At 36.3% G+C, this 21,624-nt stretch overlaps 1 protein-coding gene across 1 annotated transcript; it reads right to left on the minus strand.

Moving 5' to 3' along the window:
* Positions 1-5,334: 5,334 nt before the first annotated feature.
* LOC107824355 (putative WRKY transcription factor 31) lies at positions 5,335-8,920 on the minus strand. Its single transcript, XM_016651102.2, has 5 exons — positions 8,342-8,920; positions 8,152-8,253; positions 7,295-7,783; positions 6,820-6,933; positions 5,335-6,236 (listed from the first exon to the last, which is right to left on the minus strand). The coding sequence occupies exons 1-5, from the start codon at positions 8,672-8,674 to the stop codon at positions 5,577-5,579; spliced, it is 1,698 nt and encodes a 565-aa protein (XP_016506588.1). The 5' UTR covers positions 8,675-8,920; the 3' UTR covers positions 5,335-5,576.
* Between the last annotated feature and the right edge of the window lie 12,704 nt (positions 8,921-21,624).

The raw sequence follows: 21,624 nt of genomic DNA on the forward strand, positions 1-21,624 counted from the left end.
ATAGAGAGTTGAGATTATTACGGTGTTCGTTTGTTGGAATCAGGTCTCGTGAAGAATTTCGGATGTTGGAATGTGATTCTAAGGCTTGCTATCTAAGGTGATAGGGAGGATCTTCAGTCTGGCCCGAGCTAATGTGCTCACGTGGGTTGTGGTGGCACGGGTAGGTGCACGAGGTTTCAAACAGTGATTTTGGGCAACTGTGGAACGGTTCTTGGCATGCTCAAGGACGAACGTATGTTTAAGTGGGGGAGAATGTAACGACCTGATCGGTCATTTTGAGATCTAGTGTATTGTTTGGCATTTTGAGGCCTTGAGTAGCTTCACTTCATGTTTTATGACTTGTACATGTGGTCGGAATTTAATTTCGGGAAGTTCGGAGTTGATTCGGAAGGAAACTTCTCAATTTGGAAGCTTTAAGTTGGAAGAGTTGATCAAGGTTTGACTTTTGAGTAAACGACCTCGGAATCGGGATTTGAAGGTTTCAATAGGTTCGTATGATGATTTCTTACTTGGACGTATGTTCGGGTTGAGTATTGGGTGGCCCGGGAGCATTTCGACGCTTATTACTGAAAGTTGGCATTTTAAAAGTTTTAGAATTTCCTAAGTTTGTTTTGAAGTGGACTTTGATGTTACAGATATTTGTTTGGGATTTTGAGCCTTGGAATAGGTTCGTAGCGTGATTTACGACTTGTACGTATAGTTTGGCGTCATTCCGGAATGTTTAAGTGTAATTCGGATGCGTTCGTCGAAGTTTATAAGTTTGAAAGTTTAACGAAGGATTTTGATCATCGATTCATGATTTTGATGTTATTCGTGGCATTTCGAGCCTTTGGATAAATTTGTATAAGGTATTGGTACTTGTTGACGTGATTGGACGGGGTCCCGGGGGCCTCAGGTGTGATTCAGAGTGGTTACAGACCAAGTTTGGATATTTTGATGTTGCTGATGTGCTTCGTGATCGTGAAGGTAATCCCGCGATCGCGAAGAAGGCTGATGAAGGGCCCCTATTTTTCTCTTCGCGAACGCGAGGAACTTCACGCAAACACGGAGAAGGACCTGGTCCTATTTCGCGAATGCGAAGAAGGCTGGGAGGGTGGATGGCTCTGAGGCAGAAGGCCTTCGTGAACGCGAGGGGTGGAGCACGAACGGGAAGGGTATGGTCAGCTGATCGCGAACGCGATCAGGTCTTCGCGAACGCGTAGAGTAGCTTGGTAGTTCGGAGGAGTTGGACTTCGCAATCGCGAGGCTTTTTCTGCGATCGCGAAGAAAAGAGGGTCTGGGCAGATTTGATTTAATACAGGATTTGGCTCATTTTCTCTTATTGCTTCACTTGGTTGGGCGATTTTTGGAGCTTTTGAAGAGGAGATGTCATCATCTATTATAAGGTAAGTTATTCCCACTTGTTGTAAGATAAATACATGAGTTACATATGGATTTAAACATGAAATTTTGTAGAAATTGTGGGATTTGGAAGAAAACCTAGAATTTGGTATTTTTGGATTTTGATCACGAAATTGAACATGGAATTGGGAATAAATTATATATTTGAGTCCTTAATATTATGGGTAATGTTTATCTTCTAACATTTTCAGAATCCGGGCACGTGGGCTCGAGGGTTGACTCTATTGACTTTTCGAGCAGAGTTGGAACTTGTTTTAAATTGATTAATTATGAGTATTGGAGTATAATTTTATTGGTTTTCATGATTGTTTGACTAGTTTCGGATCGATGGGTATTGGTTTGAGGTGCTAGAGAGGCATTGGAGCTGGTTATGGAACTTCGGAGCGAGGTAAGTCTCATGTCTAACTTTGTGATAGGGAATTTACCACGTAGGTGTCATATTTCTTATGTGCTACGTGTTGTGGGAGCTACGCATGTATGAGGTGATGAGAATCAGTGTGTGTGCTAGGATTTCTGATTATGTCCGGGTAGTCTTAGACTCACGACATGCTTAAATTGTACTATTTGAGTTATCATTGCATGTTTAATTGCATTAATTCACATTATGACCTGAGACTAGACTCGCGTAGAGTAATAACCTCGATATCTTAGATACTTGATGAGCTACTTGATTAGCCGTAGAAATTATTCTTCCCTTACGAATTCCTTTCGCGTTGTGTATATTTATCGAAAAGTTTTCTTAGATTTCATACTCACACGTATATTCGTGAGTGGGGTCAAGGACCATTTAAAGGTTCTTATTCTAGTGGGATTAGGCCATTCACCTCGATGGTATAATGTAATACACTCTTATGGGATCGGGTCGTTCGTCTCAGCGGTATCATGTAACATACTCTTATGGGATCGGGTTGTTCGCCTCGGTGGTATCATGTAACACACTCTTATGGGATCAGGCCGTTTGTCTCGGCAGAGTAACATATTCTTATGGGATCGTGTCATTCGCCTCAGTGGTTCTATGAAATAATCCTATGGGATCGGGCCGTTCGCCTCGAGAATTCTATGAAACACTCTTATGGTATCGGGTCTCTCGCCTCGGTAGAATCTTGCATAATATTTGATAAGGAGTTCGCGTACTCATGTGTTTCCTGACTTGAGATGTGACTGTTGATTTGGTATTGTCCGTTACATATTCCGTTTACGGAGGTACCCAATAATCGAAGTATTTGTGTTCATTGTTCAGTTGTAAACCGTAGTATTTGTCTATATTTGTGCTCCTTGTTTACTTACTATGTTTCATACTTGTCTACTTCATTATATTTGATTTTCTGGACCACTAGTAAGTGTCAATATCGACCCCTCGTCACTACTTCTCCGGGGTTAGGCTAGATACTTACTAGGTACGTATTAATTTACATACTCATGCTATACTTCTGCACTAAATGTGCAGGATCTAACAGGTTCATTTGGTAGTCATCTTGGCATATAGGCGCAACTGCTGAGAGAACTTTATAGTGAGCTGCTTTCTATGCTATGCACTGCAACACACAGAGTCTCCTTCATAATTATTTACTTCATCATGTCTATCTTGTATTCCAGACAGATGTTGTATTATTATTTTACTTCCTAGTAGATGTTCAAGTACTTGTGACACCGGATTTTGGGAGTTCCTAGTGGATGTTCATTATTGCAATTCACGTTATTAGTTTTATTTCACTTTATGATTTATATTCCGAATTTGGTAAAGAAAAGCATAAGTTTCTAAGAGTACCAGATTTTATCCTATTTATTTAATGAAATTCCTGATTTTAAAAATTAAAAGGGATAATTATTTAGATGGTTCACCGTTGGCTTGCCTAACAGTGACGTTGGGTACCATCACGACCTATAATGGATTTTAGGTCGTGACAAAAAATAAACAGGGTTTAAGTAAAACACTATGTGTGGATTCTCTACCTGCAAAGTGAGCATAAGCCATGATAGAATGAGAGGGATCAAGATTGAGATGAGAATGTTGGAGAAGCTGCATCAGTTGAACATACTGGTTCTGAGTGATGCCAGGAATCCCAGAAGCCTGGTCAGAAGAGGTGGCCTGAGCAGGAGAGCTATTTAACTCAGAAATCACTGACTATGAACCAGAAGAATCAGCTGCTACATTGGATGCTACCTTGCGAGTACCTCCACTCTTGGTGAACTTGAAATTTTATGGAAAACCATGTAGTTTGAAGCACTTCTCAATGCTATGTCTAGGTTTCTTACAATACTTACAAGTGATAGAAGATTTGTAAGAATCAAAGGCTACCTTGGCAGGGTATAACTGTTTGGAAACCCCAGCATGGAAGGAAGTAGAGTCTGAAGAGAATTGAGAAGTTGCAGACACTTGTCTTTGTTTCTCATCACTTAAAGAATACTATAAATAGTATCCATAGAGAGAAGGGGCTTTATCATGAGAATATTACTTTTAACTTGGACATAGACTTCATTGAGACCCATAAGAAACTGATATACTCGTTGTTCTTCTTTAGACTTAGCATTCCCACCATAAGTACATATATTTGGGGAATTCACATTGATTGAAGACAACTCATCCCAGAGTTGCTTAATCTTGTTGAAGTAAGAGGCTATATCAAGTGCACCTTGTGAAACATGTGCCAACTCTTTTTTTAATTCAAAGACTCTAGCCCCATCAGCTTGCCTATACCTAGCTTCTAATTCCCTCCCGATGTCTTTTGCAAATTCAGAATAGACAATAGTTTGGTAAACCTGTCTAGTGACAGAATTAGCAAGCCATGAAACAACCAGATCATTGCATCGCTACTATTGGCGAAGTAGAGAGTAACCCTCAGGTGGATTTTCATAAGTGCTATGGATGAAATCAAGTTCATTTCTAACAAATAAAGCAACTAATATGGATCGATGCCAACTTTCATAGGATGTCCCGTCAAACTGATCAGTAACTAGAAAAGACCCTAACAAATCTTACAGATGGACATATAAAGGATGGCAAGGGTGTGTGTAGTCATCAGGATGAAAGGGAAGATGTGTACTTGCAGCAGTTTGAGTTAAGTTTTTACAAGTAGACGTAGACGACGTATCAGATGTAATAGTCATGGTTTAATGAGAAACAACAACAGCAAGTTTATCACAATCAACAGAGAAACACTATGAAAAATGAGGAGAAAGTAATCGTACCGATCCTCATCGCAACCGGAGAGGTACGGCCTTCAAAAGAACACAGACGAGAAGTAAAAATACCAGCTTCACCAATAGCAAACCCTAGATCCACGAAGAGCTTGAAAAAGTACCAAAATTTTATGGCAAATCACCGGAAAAGCACCAAATGATTATCCACGACGAAACCGCGTGGAAAAAATATGCCAAAACCAAAAAATTGTCGGAACTGACGAATGTGCCGAAAAATTATAGCTCCGGTGAAATTGAATGGGGGTAACATCGGACGATACAGTAGACCCGAATATATGATATCTATTGCTCCAATACCATGCCAGCAGCGGAAATCAAAGTAGATTTGCACATAATCGTGCTAGGGTTTGACATGAGATTGGGGAAGAAGAAAGAGATATTATTGACTTTCGAAATGAATTTTGTTCATCTGTTACAAAATAGAATAGTCTAGAAACTATATAAAAATGGACCCAACTAATTTACAACTGAAGGAGAAAAATACAAGACAAAGAAATGTTGGGCTTTCAGCCCATGTACAAATAAGTATAATGGCCCAACTAATAAAAATGAGCCTCAATCTCGACTCTTCTCAATATCTCCAACAAAAGTTGTGTTATATTAAGCTACAAATGACTCCTACCATTCTCATCTATTCCAAGTTTGTAACCTTCTGCCTTCATGTTAAGAAAGACATACAAAGAATATTGACAAAATCATGTTTGCAAGAAATTAAAAGAATTGCATTTCAACTTATTCCCCAACGTATCTCTTGTATTGACTAGTAATTTGAATTACATTATTCAAACAAGAAAAGAATTAGCGAAAGTTATATGTTTCAGTCACATATAAAACCTAAAAATAATTGACATGTATAATGATTCCTTCCCTCCCTGCTAATTAAGCAAAAGACATAACTTGGAAAAAAAATTAAGGAGATCTAAGAAAAAGAGAAGATAAATAATAGAAGGTGAAATGAGCAGCATGGCTTGCTATCAATATGCTGGAGAAGTACTTGAACTGTTGACTTTATTGTTGCCATTGCTACTGTTTATTGTTTCATTATTGCTGCTTGGAGTCGTTGCGGCTGAAGTATTGTTATTAGTAACATTGTTGGAATGGTGTGAATTGCCAATTAAAGAAGTGACGGCCGTTGCTAATGCTGCTGCAAAATTAGGATCAGCAGTAAGAGCATTCACTGTGTCACCAATTGATGGCAATGTTGACAGATTTTGGGACATTTGGAGGCCAGAGAATTTTGATTGGTTATATAAAGCTTGGCCAAAAATCTGAGGTAAAAGTGCAATAGGATTTCCAGGGGAATTTTGGTGTGGATTTTGGAAAGGGAATTGGGATTGGTTAGAGGGTCCTTTAAATTGCAAAGGATTTGAGGTTTGAGTTAGGTCCAACGTAACAGTAGGGAATGGTGCAGAGGCTGAAATTGTCGCTATACTAGAAGAACAAGGGAGGAGTGTTCTGGCTAAGATATTTGAGCTCATTAAGCCATCTGCACTTGGCATGGAACCTGAGAGCAGCATTCGTGCTGCTGAGGAAGTAGTTGAGGCCATTGCTGCCGCGGCCGGCGGCAATGGGTGGTTGTGATTCCCTTCGTAAGTTGTGATCAAGATTGTTTTGTCCTCTGCACATCTTTGAACCTGTCAATGCCATAAAATACACTTCAGTCCAAAGTTAATTAGCAAGATACAGTGGCAGATCTAATATTTAGTCGAATCCACTATGTCTATTTATATGAACATAAATAAAAACGGGTACTTATAAAAGATACAACTCATATTCTAAATTTTGAATCTACCAGATACCAAATTGGGAAAATAAGAGACTTTTCTTGTTACCTTTGCTATAATTTTATCTAAATATATTACACTCGTTTTCTTACTAACATCAAATATTTTAAATACATGATATTACTTCCTAATCGAGAAACTTTCTTGGTTGAATACTTTTTTTTTTTTATTGACTACTATAAAATCTATTTTGTCTTTGATCAAGATAGGGTAATAGCGACTTCATGCCAACTAGTTGTAACAATCAGTGGTGGATATCAAGTGAACAACTGCACAAGGCTTGCAAGTGATACATTTTTCTTTTTCAAGTGTATACGCTAAAATTAGAGAGATTGCTAGCCATTTAATTTGACTAATATATTCTTGAAAAACAAAAGCACAGAATCTAATCATGGTTGAAGTTATTTAAACAAAAAAAAAAAAAAAGACATACTTGCTTCCTAACTGGACAGCCAGCTGCCATGGTGCAGCGATAATAAGCCCGTGGACACGGGTTTCCCTTCGCCATTTTTTGCCCATACTTCCGCCATTGGCAACCATCTGTGATCTATATAAGTGCACCAAAAAAGAAAAGGCATCCATTTATTCTACGTACCAAAGTTTAAACTGATGAAATACTAAAGCAACGAATATAAATGATTCTTACAATTGATCTAAGTGGTTTAAGATTGAGCGCTAGTCAATTGACTTTGAAAACTAAATATTAAAGCAAACTAATTTTGATTGAAATTTTTTTATCTAGATTAATTTAACTGAACATAGAGTTTAAGAAATAAAGAAAAACGTTAGGCTCTTTAGTCAGCGGTTCAATCAAAATTGTTTGGTTCAAATATTAAAAAAAAGTCGATCCTTTTTTAACAAACTAATAGTAAATGGAATAGCATCAATAAATGAATCCAGATTCATACCATGGGAGCTTCGGATCGAGCCCTAACAGATACACGAGCCTTCCTTATGGTAGCCTCAGTGGCTTGATCAACAGTAGTACTACTCTTGGACTCATTGCCTGCTACTCTAGGAACCTTATTAGGACCCCAACAAGATAAACCTTTTTCAGGACTATCCTCTCTATCACTGGAACCAGACTCAACGATATTCATCGGTGGTGATCGTGACTGTTCCCAGCTTCTTCTCCCCTCGGACGAAGACAACGATGCCTCATTTGCTAGGCGGCCAAGATCCATAAACTGCCTAGGTCTCATTTGACTACTTTGGTATTGCTGCTTGATTTCATCCCCTTTGTCATCTTGCTCAACATGATCATGTTGTTGTTTCTGTTTAATCATTGTCAATTGCATCTGTAGAGTACTACAATTTGTTGTTACCTGATTTAACATGTCCCTTAAATGTCGATTTTCACCGTTTATTCTCTCCAACTCAGCCTGAAGAACTGCTAACTATACCATATAATTGCAAAAATGTCAACATCTTGAATTGTATGACTATATATCTCATTTAAAAGGTCAAGTTGTTCGAAGGAGGATAGAGCAGGCCAGTGCGCTCCCGCTATGCACAGGGTCCAGGGAAGGACCAGACCACAAGGATCTATTGTACGCAGCCTTACCCTGCATTTTTGCAAGAGACTGTTTCTGAGGTTCAAACCCGTAACCTCATAGTCACATGGCAGCAATTTTATAAGTTACGCCAAGGCTTCACTTCGTCCAAAACAGAATACTTTTATTTACTTAATTATGCCTTTAACATAACTAAAAGAAGAAAAAAACTAGTAGACTGATTACTACTATGTTAAAGATCTAATTCTTACCTCAGTTTTTGTTCTTCTATCTTCAGAAGAAGCTGGGGATAAACCATCTTCCACTATGGACTGATCACTACTAGTGTTTGCAGTGAGAAGTTGCAAACCAGTCTACAAAATGAGAGAATTGGATTAGAATTCACTTATACAAACTAAGCGAAACTGATGAAAAAGAATAAACTTGATAAAGGTAGCTTACATTTATGTTGAAATCTAATTCAAGAGGTTTGTTGAATTCTTTTCTTTCGTCGGTGTCCTTACAATTGACATCTTCTTTAGCAGCAAAGAAGTCCATCTCATCAAGAATTGGTCTTTTTTGGTCATGATCATTAATAAGATTCACTGGGAATTGAATAGTAGTGGGAGGTGATGATGACATGTTCTTGGTTAGGGAATCCATAATATTATTGGATGATAAAAAAGGTTCAAGCTTGAGTAATTTGTAGAAAAAATGGTGGTCTTTTGATGAGGGGTATTCAAGAAAGAGTGTTGTGGGATCTGGATCAAAGAAGAGTCCACTACCATTGGCCATATATGAATTACAAAGGAAACAGAAAAAGAGATAGGCTTTGAATACAGCAATGGACTCGGCAATAAAAAGGGAAAGAAGGAAGACCAAATACTAGAGAGGGGGGGAGGAGGTAAAGGAGGGGATGTGGTGTGTGTGGAATTAAGTGAAGACTTAAGAGTGGTGTATTTGTATATTTGTTTGAAGAGAAATTGATGGGAATTGATTTTTGAGGACTTAGGTGAAAGGCATGGTTCCTCTCTAGTCCCTCTATCTTCTAATACTATCATTAATACTACTGTGTTAGTTTAGCCTAGAGTCGCCTTTGTCAACTAAAATGTAGATGCATAAATGCATGTAGCATGCAAGTGTACGTGTGTACACACATATTCATACATGTAAATACATATATAATCCTATATTGTAAGGTAAACGCGTGTTTAATATTACTTCGTAATTCAAAATCATTACTTCCCCTAACCTAATTTGTGTGATATTTTTTACTTATTGAGATTCAAACTTTTTAATTTTGACTGTGCTTCTGAACAGAGAATCTTTTAATTTTTCGAAATAAAATTTATATATTTGAAAATCATGTAAAAAGTATTATAAGTCACTATTATTAATAATTTAAAATATTTAAAATGCGTGCGAAAAATGCTATCAAAGAATAGTTCGTATGGCTCTCGAATTCAAACACTGTCACGATAAAATAAAGACCACTAGTGATTTGATTAACGTGGTTTTGAACTTAAATGCTAAAATAAGGATAGAAGAAATGAAGAAGGTTTTTTTTTTTTTTGATTCTTTTTTTTTATTCCCTTTCTCCAAGAACTCCCTATTTTGCTCTTGGGGTGATTCGAACTCATAACCTATTAGTTGGAAGTGAAGGGTGCTCACCAAAAAAGAAGGTTAGTTATCATTACATTTCGAACTTGGAGATAATAAAAATGAGGTTGTATTTATTTATTTATTTATTTATTTATTTATTTATTATATTTGCTTCCGAGGACTGAGTCAAAGCCTCAAACAAGTTAATACATGTGCAGTTTTTGACTTGTTAGGTTTTTTAGTTTTTTTTTAGCTTGTGGGTTTTCCTATGTTTAATAATATCTATTACTTATATTTATATGTGAAATATACATTTAAAATTATTAAAAACTATTTATTTAAGCGCCGGCTGCGCATTTGTAGAATTCACTCAATTATAGAATGTGAATTCAGTAAAAGTCTCAAATTTAATCTACTCAATGACTATATATATATATTATTCAACGATAATGACAAAATTAAAACGATTAGAAGTCAATAGGATAAATATATATCGACCAAAGTATGGACTATATTCTAGAATTGATTAACGACATAGTGGAGCCAGAGAAATTAGAACCTAAACCTGTAGAAATAAAACTTAAAATTCCACAAATAAATGTTTCTTGCTTCCTTCAAATTGCTGTGTTAAGGAGAGGTAAATAGGAGTAATAATTTTCTAAGAAAATGAAAAGTGATAGTCAGAATAAGAAGGGAAGTCAAATGACCCTACTTGAGGTGAACTGTCCAAGTTGAGAACTTCTTGGGACCAATAAAATAACGCCACGTAAAGCTTTAAGAGTGGAATGATTCTGTGTTTGGTCAAAGGGGTGTGAGATTGACGCGTTCCAACAAATTCATCGCCCCAAAAGGCCCGGCACTTGCTCGTGACGACCGCTCTGCTGAATCATAAATTTGGGCCTTCTTTTCTTCAGCTAAAGAGTCAACGAACATTCAGGGGCTGGCCCACTTTATGACGACTTGTGGGCTCATTCCTTGCCAATATTGGAGTGCATCTTCATCTCTCCTTTTTTTTTTTTTTTTTCGGAGAAGAAATTCAAAAATAGTCTGATTTACAAGTGGTAATTGAAAAATAGTCACAATTTCAAAAGTAATCAAAACTTAGCCACTTTTCACGTAAAGATAAATCTGAACGAAAACACTGTTCAAAATCCGAAAAATATTGAACTCCAGCATATTATACTGGAGTTCCAGTATATTATACTTGGAACTCCAGTATATTATACTGGAATTCCAGTATATTTATACTGGAATAATATACAAGAACTCCAGCATATTATACTGGAGTTCTAGTATAATATACCGGTCCAGCATAATATGCTGGAAGTTCACACACAAGTACTTCAATCTCCAGTATATTGTGATGCAACTTTTCGTGTGTTGGAGTTCTAGCATAATATGCTGGAAGTTCATACACAGGTGCACCAATCTCCAATATATTATGCTGGATCAGTTCGTATTGCAGCAAAATAGTGGTTATTTTTCAATGACTTTACAAACAGTGACTATTTTTGAATTACCAGTCCGAAAATTGGCTAGCCCGTGCTATTTTTACCTTTTTGTTAGGTTGTGTTGGGATAAGATTGCGCCCATTTCAACTAATTACGTAGGGTACTTGTTACTTTTTATCGGTCAGTATAGGTATCGGATGGTAGATTATATTTATAGAAAAAAAAATTCCACACACAATGTTTATATATCAACCAAACTAGTTAAGTAACAAATTAAGGTGTTGATGTGTATTAGTTAACTACTCTATAAATAGGCAATAATAATGTATATGAAAATATATGTCATATTCATTGGATTGGTGTAAACACCGCATATAAATATATTTTTATCCTTTACTAACTACCAACTAATCTTTTGTAATTTGCACTTTTGATCCGATTAAATAAAATATTGTTTCCAGAATCAATGTAAATCGTTTAACTCTAAAGAGTGTTATACATCTTTTTTCAGACTTCAAATTTTTATTTAGTTCATGACAACTTTCGTCTATTAAGAAGCAGTTTAAGCTACACTTTGGATCGAGTCCTACGGGATCCATTAGGCTTTCGATAGTAACAACAGAAAATAGGGACTCTTAACCCAAATAGATAGGATTTATTGTTTACTTTTTCTAATTTGTATTCATAAATTATACATATATTGTATATTCGTCGATTATTTTTTAATTTAAATATTTAAAATGAACAGTTATTTAGGTTTATTCTTCAAAAATATATTTAATTACTTTGTTTCGAAGGAAAGAGGTCCCCTAAAATTTCGATCTAATTTGGGATTCAGATCGGGTTAACATATGTTAAAAATATCTAATTGTTTATTTCAATAAATTTTTCTAGCTTATATTACAATAATAACATACTCAATATATTTGTACCGTATGGGATCTGAGAAAACTTTTCTAGCTTGTATTCCAATAAACAAATGAATATCTCATACATTTTTGTTCAGTGGGGCAGTTTTGATGCTTTTTTTTAGCGTAAATCCTGTTATGTAATAGATAACTTAAATTATTATTAAGATTTCAAAAGGCAAGGACAGCCGGTTTTAATGACAAGTTGAAAAAAGAAAAAGAAAAACAGAACCAGCATGTATATATACTCCCAATTTTAAATTTTTTTGGTTTACGCATAAGACCCATTAAATGGAAAGCACTTCAAATTTTTTTGTTCATATGGCTTGACACGAAACCTTTAATTAAGAATAAAAAAATTCTATCTATTCCACCACAACTCTTAACTCCATCTTTTTGGCTTAAAAAATCAATCGATTACGTAATTTTTATCTTCCCTTTTGGACTATTCAACTATTTTGCAGAATCAATTCCTTTCTAGATAAATCAAAACATATTTTTCTTTTTCTTTTGTAATAGAGTGTTGGGTGATCAAGGATGGTCCATTCCAACGTATGGGTTGGATTTTTCTTCTTTTGTATTTTTCTTTTCAATCAACGGTAGTGGCAAAATAAATGAGCACAAGCATTATTGTTATTGTCAAGAAAAAGAGGCTCGAGAAAATAAATTTTCAAAGCTAATAACGAGAAAATTTGGTCCCAACCCGACGTAACGTCGTCGCCATGCATGACTCCGAACATTTGCAGAATATTTAGTTCTTTATTTATGTTTATTTGCCTTTTTCATGAGGTCGTAAAAACAAAATTATTGAGCTGAGCATGAAATTATATTTTGATGATTAACAAACCATAGCAGAGAACTAGGTTTCATGTTCCAAATTGGTGTGCTACTAGACTGGCGTGCAGATAAAAATGCCAAGTGAACTAGGTTCATAGCATACTAGTGGTCCCCTTAAGAGGTCCTAAAAGGAACTTAAAAGGACATGTTTGATGAGGAGACTTTGAAGGAGTGTGACTATATTGCGAAACCACTGGGGACTAAGAGTAAAAGCATTGTCACTAACCTTCGGGAGGAGTTGGCTGCTGCTAATAAGTAAAAGGAGAAAATGAGAGAGAACAAGTTGTCTCATTGAAGGAAGAAAACAAGACGCTGAAGGACGAGATGAACAAAGAGCATGAGGTCTCTGTTGCTAGGTTTGATAGGCGTCTAGGGCTTATTCACGGAGAATCCTCTTCCAGCAAAGAACCTGATCCTTAGTCCGCTTAGGTTTCTTAGCATGCCCTTAGCCAGTCCCTTGCCCTATTCTCTCTATGACAAGTTTTTGGATTTATTTTATTTTTCATATTGTTGGCAGTTTGATGGGTTTATTCAACCGTCATTTGGTTTGGGCCCCTTTTGGGTTTAATGTGGTACAATGAGAATAACAAATGAATATAATTTTCTTGTTTTTGGTTGAATATTGTGTTTTTGGTCGGGGCAAATATCTATTGAATTATTTATATGTGTTCCTGATGATATGTGCGTGTTAGTGTAACTCCATTGGCCATGAGTTTTACATTGTTATATTCTCTCTTTAACTCCATTGGCTTTTTATTTTTTCGATAATACTAAAGAGAAAGTTCAGTATGTGCATCCTCACTGATCCACAAACCTGGTTCCTTACTTATACTTGGACTATTAAAGGAGAATGTTATCGAGTTGTCTGTTTGCAGGTCTTATAATCAATCATGCCTAGCCATCTTTAGGATTACGATGAATGGAAGGCGAGTCCCTTATTGTGATGACTCAATAGGTCATTCTGATTTTTAGCATTTATTTCGGTATTTCGAACCTCGACTAGCTCCATTTAGTGATTCTTGATTTACGTGCGTAGTTCTTGTCTTTTTCTGAAAAATTATTATGTAAAAAATTGAAGAAAATATGAATTTTAGCCTTAAAAATAATTTGAGTTGACTACGATCAATATTTTATGTAAACGACCCCGGATAAATATTTTAGAGATCCCGGTGGGTCCGTATCATAATTTTGAATTTGGGCATATACCCGGAATTGAACTCGAAAGTCCGTAACTTATTTTGACATGATTTGTTAAAAACTAGTAATTAGAAGGTTTAAAGAATTTTGAAGTTTGACCATAGGTTGACTTTATGGCTACCGGGTTTGGATTTCAGTTTCAGAATATGGTATAGGTTCATTTTACTATTTAAGACTTGTCTGCATAATTTGGTGTGAAACGGAGTTGCTTTGATACGATTCAGACGCTCGGTTGTGAATTCAAAAGTTCTTGAGTTTCTTTAAAAATTTCATGTATTTTGATGTCCGATCAGTAGTTCAAAGTACTATTTTGGTGTTTCGATCAAGCGAGCAAATTCGAATGATGTTATTACACTTGTGTGCATATTTGATTTTGAACCTGAGGGGCACGGGTGAGTTTCGGATAGGCTACGGATTATTTTAGACTTAAGGAATCTGCTGGTTTTTATTGTTGGTGGTGTCTGAGACTTTGTGCTTCGCGATCGTGAAGGAAAAACTTGAGGCTGGGGTGGATTCCTTCATCGCAAACGCAATGGCATGGTCGCGAACGCGACCGGCCTCTCGTGAACGCGTAGGGCTATGGGGCATGGGAAGTGAGCTTATGAGTTACTCTTCGCAAATGCGATCATTCAACTGCAAATACGAATTCAGGGGGCAGTAATCCTTCGCGAACGCGAAGAGTGTCTCGTGAACGCAAAGGCCTTTGGCCGCTGCTGGTTCGCAATCGCATCAGGTCCTTCGTGAACGGGAAGGGGACCTGACGCCAGTGATTAAAACAGACCTAAAAGTCGGGATTTATCCAATTTCTCACTATTTTCAAGTTTGAGCTCGGCCTAGAGGTGATTTTGATGAGTTTTTTCATCCCACCTTCTTAGGTTAGTAGGTTTTAACTTGTTTCCTTATATTTTCATAAACACCCATTGATTTTAACCTTTAATCTATGCGTTTTTATGGTAGAAATTAGGGATTTACGTAGAAATTTAGGATTTTGAGAAATTGAGATTTAGACCTCAAATTGAAGTCGGATTTCGAAACTAATCACATAACCCGGCTTAGGAGTGAATGGGTAATTGGATTTTTGTCCGAATCTTCGATTTTGACCAAGCGAGCCCGGTGTTCACTTTTTTCAAAAATATTAAAGATTGAATCTTTTCCACTCGCGGATAGTTTTTAAAGCTTATTTTGAATTATTTGAACAATATTTGTTAGATTTGAATTGTTTGGTGACTAATTTTATAGGAAAAGCCGCGGTTGAGCATTGATTTGGTTGCGAAGTTAGGTAAGTATCATGGTTAACTTTGACTTGAGGGATTAGGACTTGTTGGTCCATTTGCTACATGTTTTATGTATGGGGACAACGTATATGTGAGGTAACGAGTACCTATGCATTGTCATTGGGTTAAAGCATGCGAGTAGAAATTTTTACTTCGTATTATATTGTTCCGTTAATTATGATATTTATGCTTAGGTTAGATTATTACTCCTTTGATTAATCGTTTCGTATTTACTGCTTATTTCAAAGTTGTTGAATATTTTGGAAGTTGAAGTTTGATATCAGGGCACCATATTTGAAGATTAATTATTCTCCACTTTGTTTATTATTCGAATTCATATCATTATTATTACATGGTGAGGATAAGAGTAAAAGCACGAAGTGTAATGTTGTGCCATTTCATTCATATTATTATTATTATTACACGGTAAAGAAGAGAGTAAAAGCAAAAAAGAGTGATGTCGTGCCATTATATTCATATTATTTCCTGATGCAGATGAGAGTAAAAGCACGAACGGTGATACCGTGCTATTTTAATATCATTTATTGACTGATTTCCGATTTTGGTGATTTACTTGGTTATTTCGTGATTTCATACTTATCGTATTTACTATTTCTTCCCCTTTTCGCATATCCCCTCCAATTAGTATTTTATGATTCTTTGTTATTATTACTGCTTTATATACACTTGTAGGAGTGTAATTTACATAGGTGTCTTTTCATAGCCTCATCACTATCTCGTCGAAGTTAGGCTCGACACTTACAGAGTACATTGGGTCGGTTGTACTCATACTACAATTCTGCATTTCTTGTACAGATTTTGGTGTTGATCCTAGAGGCACTTAGTAGCTTTCTGCTCGGATCAGTCGCAGTTGGAGACTTGAGGTATAGTTGCACGGTGTTTGCCACCCTGATGTCCCCTTCCTCTCTATTTTTACTATTTTATTGAGTTTTAGAACATTTATATATTGTTCAGACCTTATTTGTAGCATTCTAGATGCTCGTGTATTCGTGACTCCGGGTTCTGGAATATGTTTAGATTTTATCGTCCAGTGTTATATCACTCTACCCACTTTTATCGTTATTATTATTAATATTTTATTTTCAACTACTAAAGTCAGCTAATTATCTATTCCACATCGGTTTGCCTAGCAAGTGGATGTTAGGCGCCATTACAGACCCGAGGTTAGAATTTCGGGTCGTCACACTTATACTTGTGCAAACATAGACAAATTGAAGATGAGTGTTGTCAAAGAAACTGGTTCTTATGCTAAAAATCAATGATAATCGGACAAGCTGTTGATTGATCTGCACATGGATTGGTACATATGTTTGTCATCATTAGAAGGGGGAAATTTGTTGAACTGGGCATGGAATTATGTTTTGATGATTAACAAATCGTAGCAGAGAACCAAGTTTCGTGTTCTAGGTTGGTATGCTACTAGACTGGTGTGTAGATAAGAGATATTAATGCCAAGTGAACTAGGTTCGTAGCATACTAGTCGCAGAATGCTGATTGGATGTGGAAAGCCAGTATTTTCGTTCAAGTTGGAATCTTCAGAAGAACATGTCCGTGCTCTAAAAGGAATATGCAAATTGGAGGAGTTCGGGGACAAAAAGAATTTTGTATTTATGGAAAAGACTTGCGTGAAGAGAAAATGTTGAAGAGTTGAAAACAAATAAGAAAACAAAATCTAAACATGAGATGTTTTCCTTAACTGAAATTTTTTAAGTTTTGGGGCATTAATTGAAGAAGATTTTCAGCCAATCTTACAACTATAAAAGAAGACTTTTTGCCACAAGACTACTGCTATTGAGAGAAATCATATAGAATACTTCTAACAATAGAAATCACTGCAAAAAGATACTTCTGAAGATTCAAGCTAATCAATTACAGAACCAGTTCGTGAAATCGAAACTACTCAAGTTCTTTAGTTGTTAATTAGGTTGAGTCAAGTATTCTAAATTGTAACCTATTTGATTTTTTGAGAAGTATAATAGTAGGTTATTCCTGAAACTTTGGTTTTTGTGAGCTTCCTAGGCTGGAGTGTAGTTTGGGGAAGGGATTGCTACAATTGGTTTGATTGTAGGAGTTAGGGTATTATAAGAGTTAGTCCCCTTTATTATAGAGTTGTAACATATTTAGTGAAGATTTGAGTAAAATCTTACTAGGTAGGTCGTGATTTTTACTCCCTTTCACAAGGAGGTTTTCTACGTAAAAACTCTATGTTGTTTTATTTTTCGCAGTTATTTCTGTTTGTGTTTGTTTGGATAGTTCAAAGAACAATGGTTCTTTGAAAAAGTAAAAATCAGATAAGATACAATTCAACCCCTCTTTTTGTGTCTAGTGTACCCTAAAATAACAAAAATGGTTCTCCCAAACAAAACAAAACAAAAAAGCAAAAACTAGGATAATCAAAATAATCTAATGCTACTCTGTTGGAACATTACGACTACTCATTTGTTTATTTTTGTTTTATGATTGTTATGTTCCAACTAGCTTATGTGCACCACTACACGTTTGTTTCTCCTCATCGGTAAAAAAATATAATTAGATGACTAGATCACTAACAGAAATTTTTAGAGATGAATGATTTCTCAGCTACAAGTTTTGCTAAGGTGCTGCATAGCATAAAAACATGTCATTTATGAAAATTCCCATGCAAATAAAAATGTATTTATATGTACAAAAAAAAAAATAGACTAACATATATGCTTATAAAATTGATAATAAAGTAAATAAATTGATGATATAATTGAAATTAACCTATAATAACTTTAAACTACATTATATATGGGTAAATAGATATTGCATATCATCAATAAAATGTATATTGCTTTCATATTTGCGCTTCTCGATTCAAGCGGTATATATAGCTAAATTATGTAGTATTATAAGTTGCAAAACAGTGGCAACGTATCCACATATATGAATATATCGATTTCAGTTTTCCAAATGGTGAGGTAAACAGAAGAATTATCAAAGAGAGAAATGGAACAAATCAAAACGAATATCTAATTCCAGAGATGTAGTGTTGCTGCTTGATGTTTTGGCCAAAATTCTATACCTTCAGTACATTACTCAAACTATATTTTGTTGGTTTAGTGGTTAATTGTGTGAAGCATTACCAGGCCCTGAGAAAGCTTTCAAGGCACTAAATCCAGCAAAGAAGAAAGACAAACGATAACAGAATGATCGAACTAGACATGGGTGACATCATACAAAATCAAAACAACAAAAACATTAGGAACGACCCGAACAACCAGGGTGTAGCACCTCTTGTGTCACAACCATCCTTGTATGATTGGGCATTAACCCTTTGCAGAAATATGGAAACCACAATTGCAGTCCCTCAGATACAAGCGGAATTATTTCAAATCACAAACAAGATGATACATCTGTTGCAGAACAAAGGGACTATTCTCGGGGTCTTACATTGAAGATCCACATCAGTATCTAAAAACTTTCCTGTCAATTTGTGTCATGCATGCAAAGGCAACCGAATGTGACACTAGAAGCAATAAGATTGTAGTTGTTTCCGCTCTCAGTGACGGGAGAGGCCCAAACTTGGCTCAATTCGCTCCCCATAAACTCCATCACTACTTGGGAGGAATCAATCAAGTAGTTTTTGAACAAGTTCTACCCACTCAATAAGACTGCCAAGCAACTTAATGAGATATTAAGCTTCATGCAGAAACCAGCTAAAATACTGCTAGAAATATGGGAGAGGTTCAAAGGGATGTTGGTCAAGTGTTCACACCATAGAATTCCTGATCAGATATTGGGAAAAAGATTCTACATGGTATTGGCAGACAGCTTGAAGGCCATTGTTGATTCTTCAGCAGGTAGAGCATTTTTTAGCAAATCATTTAGAGGATATAAGGTCTTACTTGATAAAATGGCTCAAAACTCAAGATGGATGACAAGAGACTCTATAATCACTCTTGTAGTTCACTCAGTAGCTCTAGACCTAAACAACTCCATAGCTGAAAATATGGCCACTCTGGTGGTGCAAATGAGTATCTTCACCAGAAGGATTAATGAGTTGGGCCAAAATCAGGTGCACATAGTTGACACGAAAAATGGAGGATTATGCACACCATGCTAATACCAACCATATGTGTGCTCGTAGAGTGGTGAAAGTGAAAATTAGAACTATCAAAAAAATATGAACTATGTGGGAAACTATGGAGGCCAGAGGCAAGGTGGTCAGAATTGGGGGCAGCTGATTGTATAGACCAGCACAATAGAAGTACAATAACAACAACAATCTTGGAACTATGCAACCAAAGAGTCAAATCGTGCCTTACCAAAGGCAACAGGGTTACAACCAGTAAAATTTGTAGCTAGCTTATCAACAGCCCTAACAACAACAGATAGTGAGACAAGATGATGAGTTCTCTCAAATTAAAGGAATGTTGCAACAACTCATTAGGTCTAACGAAAAAATGTAAGAAAAGGTTGAAGTACATGACTCAGTTATAAAAGGCATCGAGATTCAATTAGGGCAGATATCTTTAGCTCTGAATAATCATCCCCAAGTGACGGTACCTGCGGAGACACATGTCAATCCAAAAGAGCAGGTCCTGAAGCAGCTGATGGTGGTAAGTCTGAGAAATAGTAGAGATCTTGATCTAGAGCAAGAGATTGCTCGTAAAAGCCGACCAACTGAGATACTTATGCCAGTACCAATTGAGGTAGATGAGTCAACTGAGCTAACAGAAGTAACAGTGCAACAGGCCCAGGAGGAACTAAATAAAGAAAAAGAGGTTACAAAGGAAATTGGGCAAGGGCAGGAGGAAGTATCTGAAAATGTTTCTGAAAACAATCCCACCAAAATCACAGGAAGGAAGATACCTCCAGCACCATTCCCATAGATGTTGGCCAAATATCAGAATGATGAGCAATATAATAAATTCATAGAGATGTTGAAGCATATTCAGGTGAACATCCCATTAATTGATGCCTTGAGGGAGATGTACGGTTATGCAAAGATGATGAAGGACTTGATGTCTCGCAAGCTAGACTTTCAAGACTTGGCAACTGTGACATTGACTCAGACCTATAGTGTTGTTGTGACAAGACCTATAGTTGAGAAGTTATTCGACCCATGGAGCTTCACAATTCTGTGCACCATAGGCAACTATGCTTTTGCTAAAGCATTGTGTGATTTAGGGGCAAGCATAAACTTGATAACCTTGTCTATCTATAAAAGGTTAGGCATTGTAAGAGTAAAACCCACATCCATATTATTATAGCTAGCTGATCAAACGGTGAAGAGGCCATCAGGTATATTTGACAATGTACTTGTGCCGGTTGGAAAGTTTTTGTTTGCGGTAGATTTTGTCATTTTGGACCGCTAGGTTGATGAAGAGATTTTCATAATTTTTGGAAGGCCATTCTTGGGGACAATTATTGTCATGCCCTAAAACCATGTGATTGGTACTCGGTATTCTACCCAACCCGAGTGAACCATCCCATAGATTAATACTCACCTATGTGCCTAACAGGAGGATGCGAAAGCCTTTTCAAGTACAATCATTTTAAGATATAAAAAAGACATGAATAATATCTTTAAGTAAATATTTTTCTTTGAAAGAGAACTTTATAAAGATAAAAGAAAGTTTCGTTCATGCATGCCATATGAGTAACCATAGGATTACAACCCAAAATGAATACCACTATTGTCTATGGAATCTCTATGACACAAAATGAAATAGCCAACCAAGGCATAACCCGGTGGTTCAAAAGGATAATAATGTAATAAAGTTCTCCACGGGTACAAGTGTGAAATCTCACCAAAAGCGTCAACAGAAAATATAAAGCTTCCCTAACAACAAAGTCCAGGCTACTCAGGTCCAGTCCCTAAAAATATAAATGGAAATATGGCCGAAAGGCTTAAGCTCCACATGCCTAATATGAATTATGAATTGTTCCCCAAAATAAAGTAGGACAAGACTTTAGAAGATATAAGATATGCAATAACAATTGATATAACAAAGAAGCCTTCATATCAATTAACAATTTAGAAATAAAATAAAATAATATGCTAGAACACATTTCAAAGTCTTCCTTTAGCATTAATCCTTGAAAATCATGTTAGATTTTTCTTTTATCGGGAGAACTATATCATCACCGACATGAAAAAAGGTCAACTAGGTTATGTACCTAGCGGCAAGTATCATATACCCTACTTGCTCAGGTCATCTCATCGCTGTGCCGCACGAATCGACTCAGCCGTGCTAATAAAGTAGCACAATAGTACCTCCTAATGGGAAGTACTATGTCGTAGTTCCCAATCGTAAGGTAGGTTCTACGCTTACACCGGCAAGTGTAGTTTCATGACCTAATGAGGAAAAGTATCCAAGGTCAATCTCGGTGAACTTAAGTAACTCCCAAAACCTTTTCATTTATCAATGATGATATTCGTAGCCAAATCAACTATTTGAAAATAGTTAAATCCAAGGTATTTCACA

The sequence above is a fragment of the Nicotiana tabacum genome, chromosome 13 (genome assembly GCF_000715075.1).
Source record: "Nicotiana tabacum cultivar K326 chromosome 13, ASM71507v2, whole genome shotgun sequence".
Lineage (NCBI taxonomy): Eukaryota > Viridiplantae > Streptophyta > Magnoliopsida > Solanales > Solanaceae > Nicotiana > Nicotiana tabacum.

Excerpts from the sequence above, each read along its gene's own strand:
- LOC107824355 (XM_016651102.2), bottom strand. The coding sequence starts at position 8,674 with ATGGCCAATGGTAGTGGACTCTTCTTTGATCCAGATCCCACAACACTC. Across the intron at positions 8,254-8,341 it reads AATTAGATTTCAACATAAAT|ACTGGTTTGCAACTTCTCAC; the intron begins GTAAGCTACCTT and ends CTCATTTTGTAG. Across the intron at positions 6,237-6,819 it reads GCTGTCCAGTTAGGAAGCAA|GTTCAAAGATGTGCAGAGGA; the intron begins GTATGTCTTTTT and ends TGGCATTGACAG.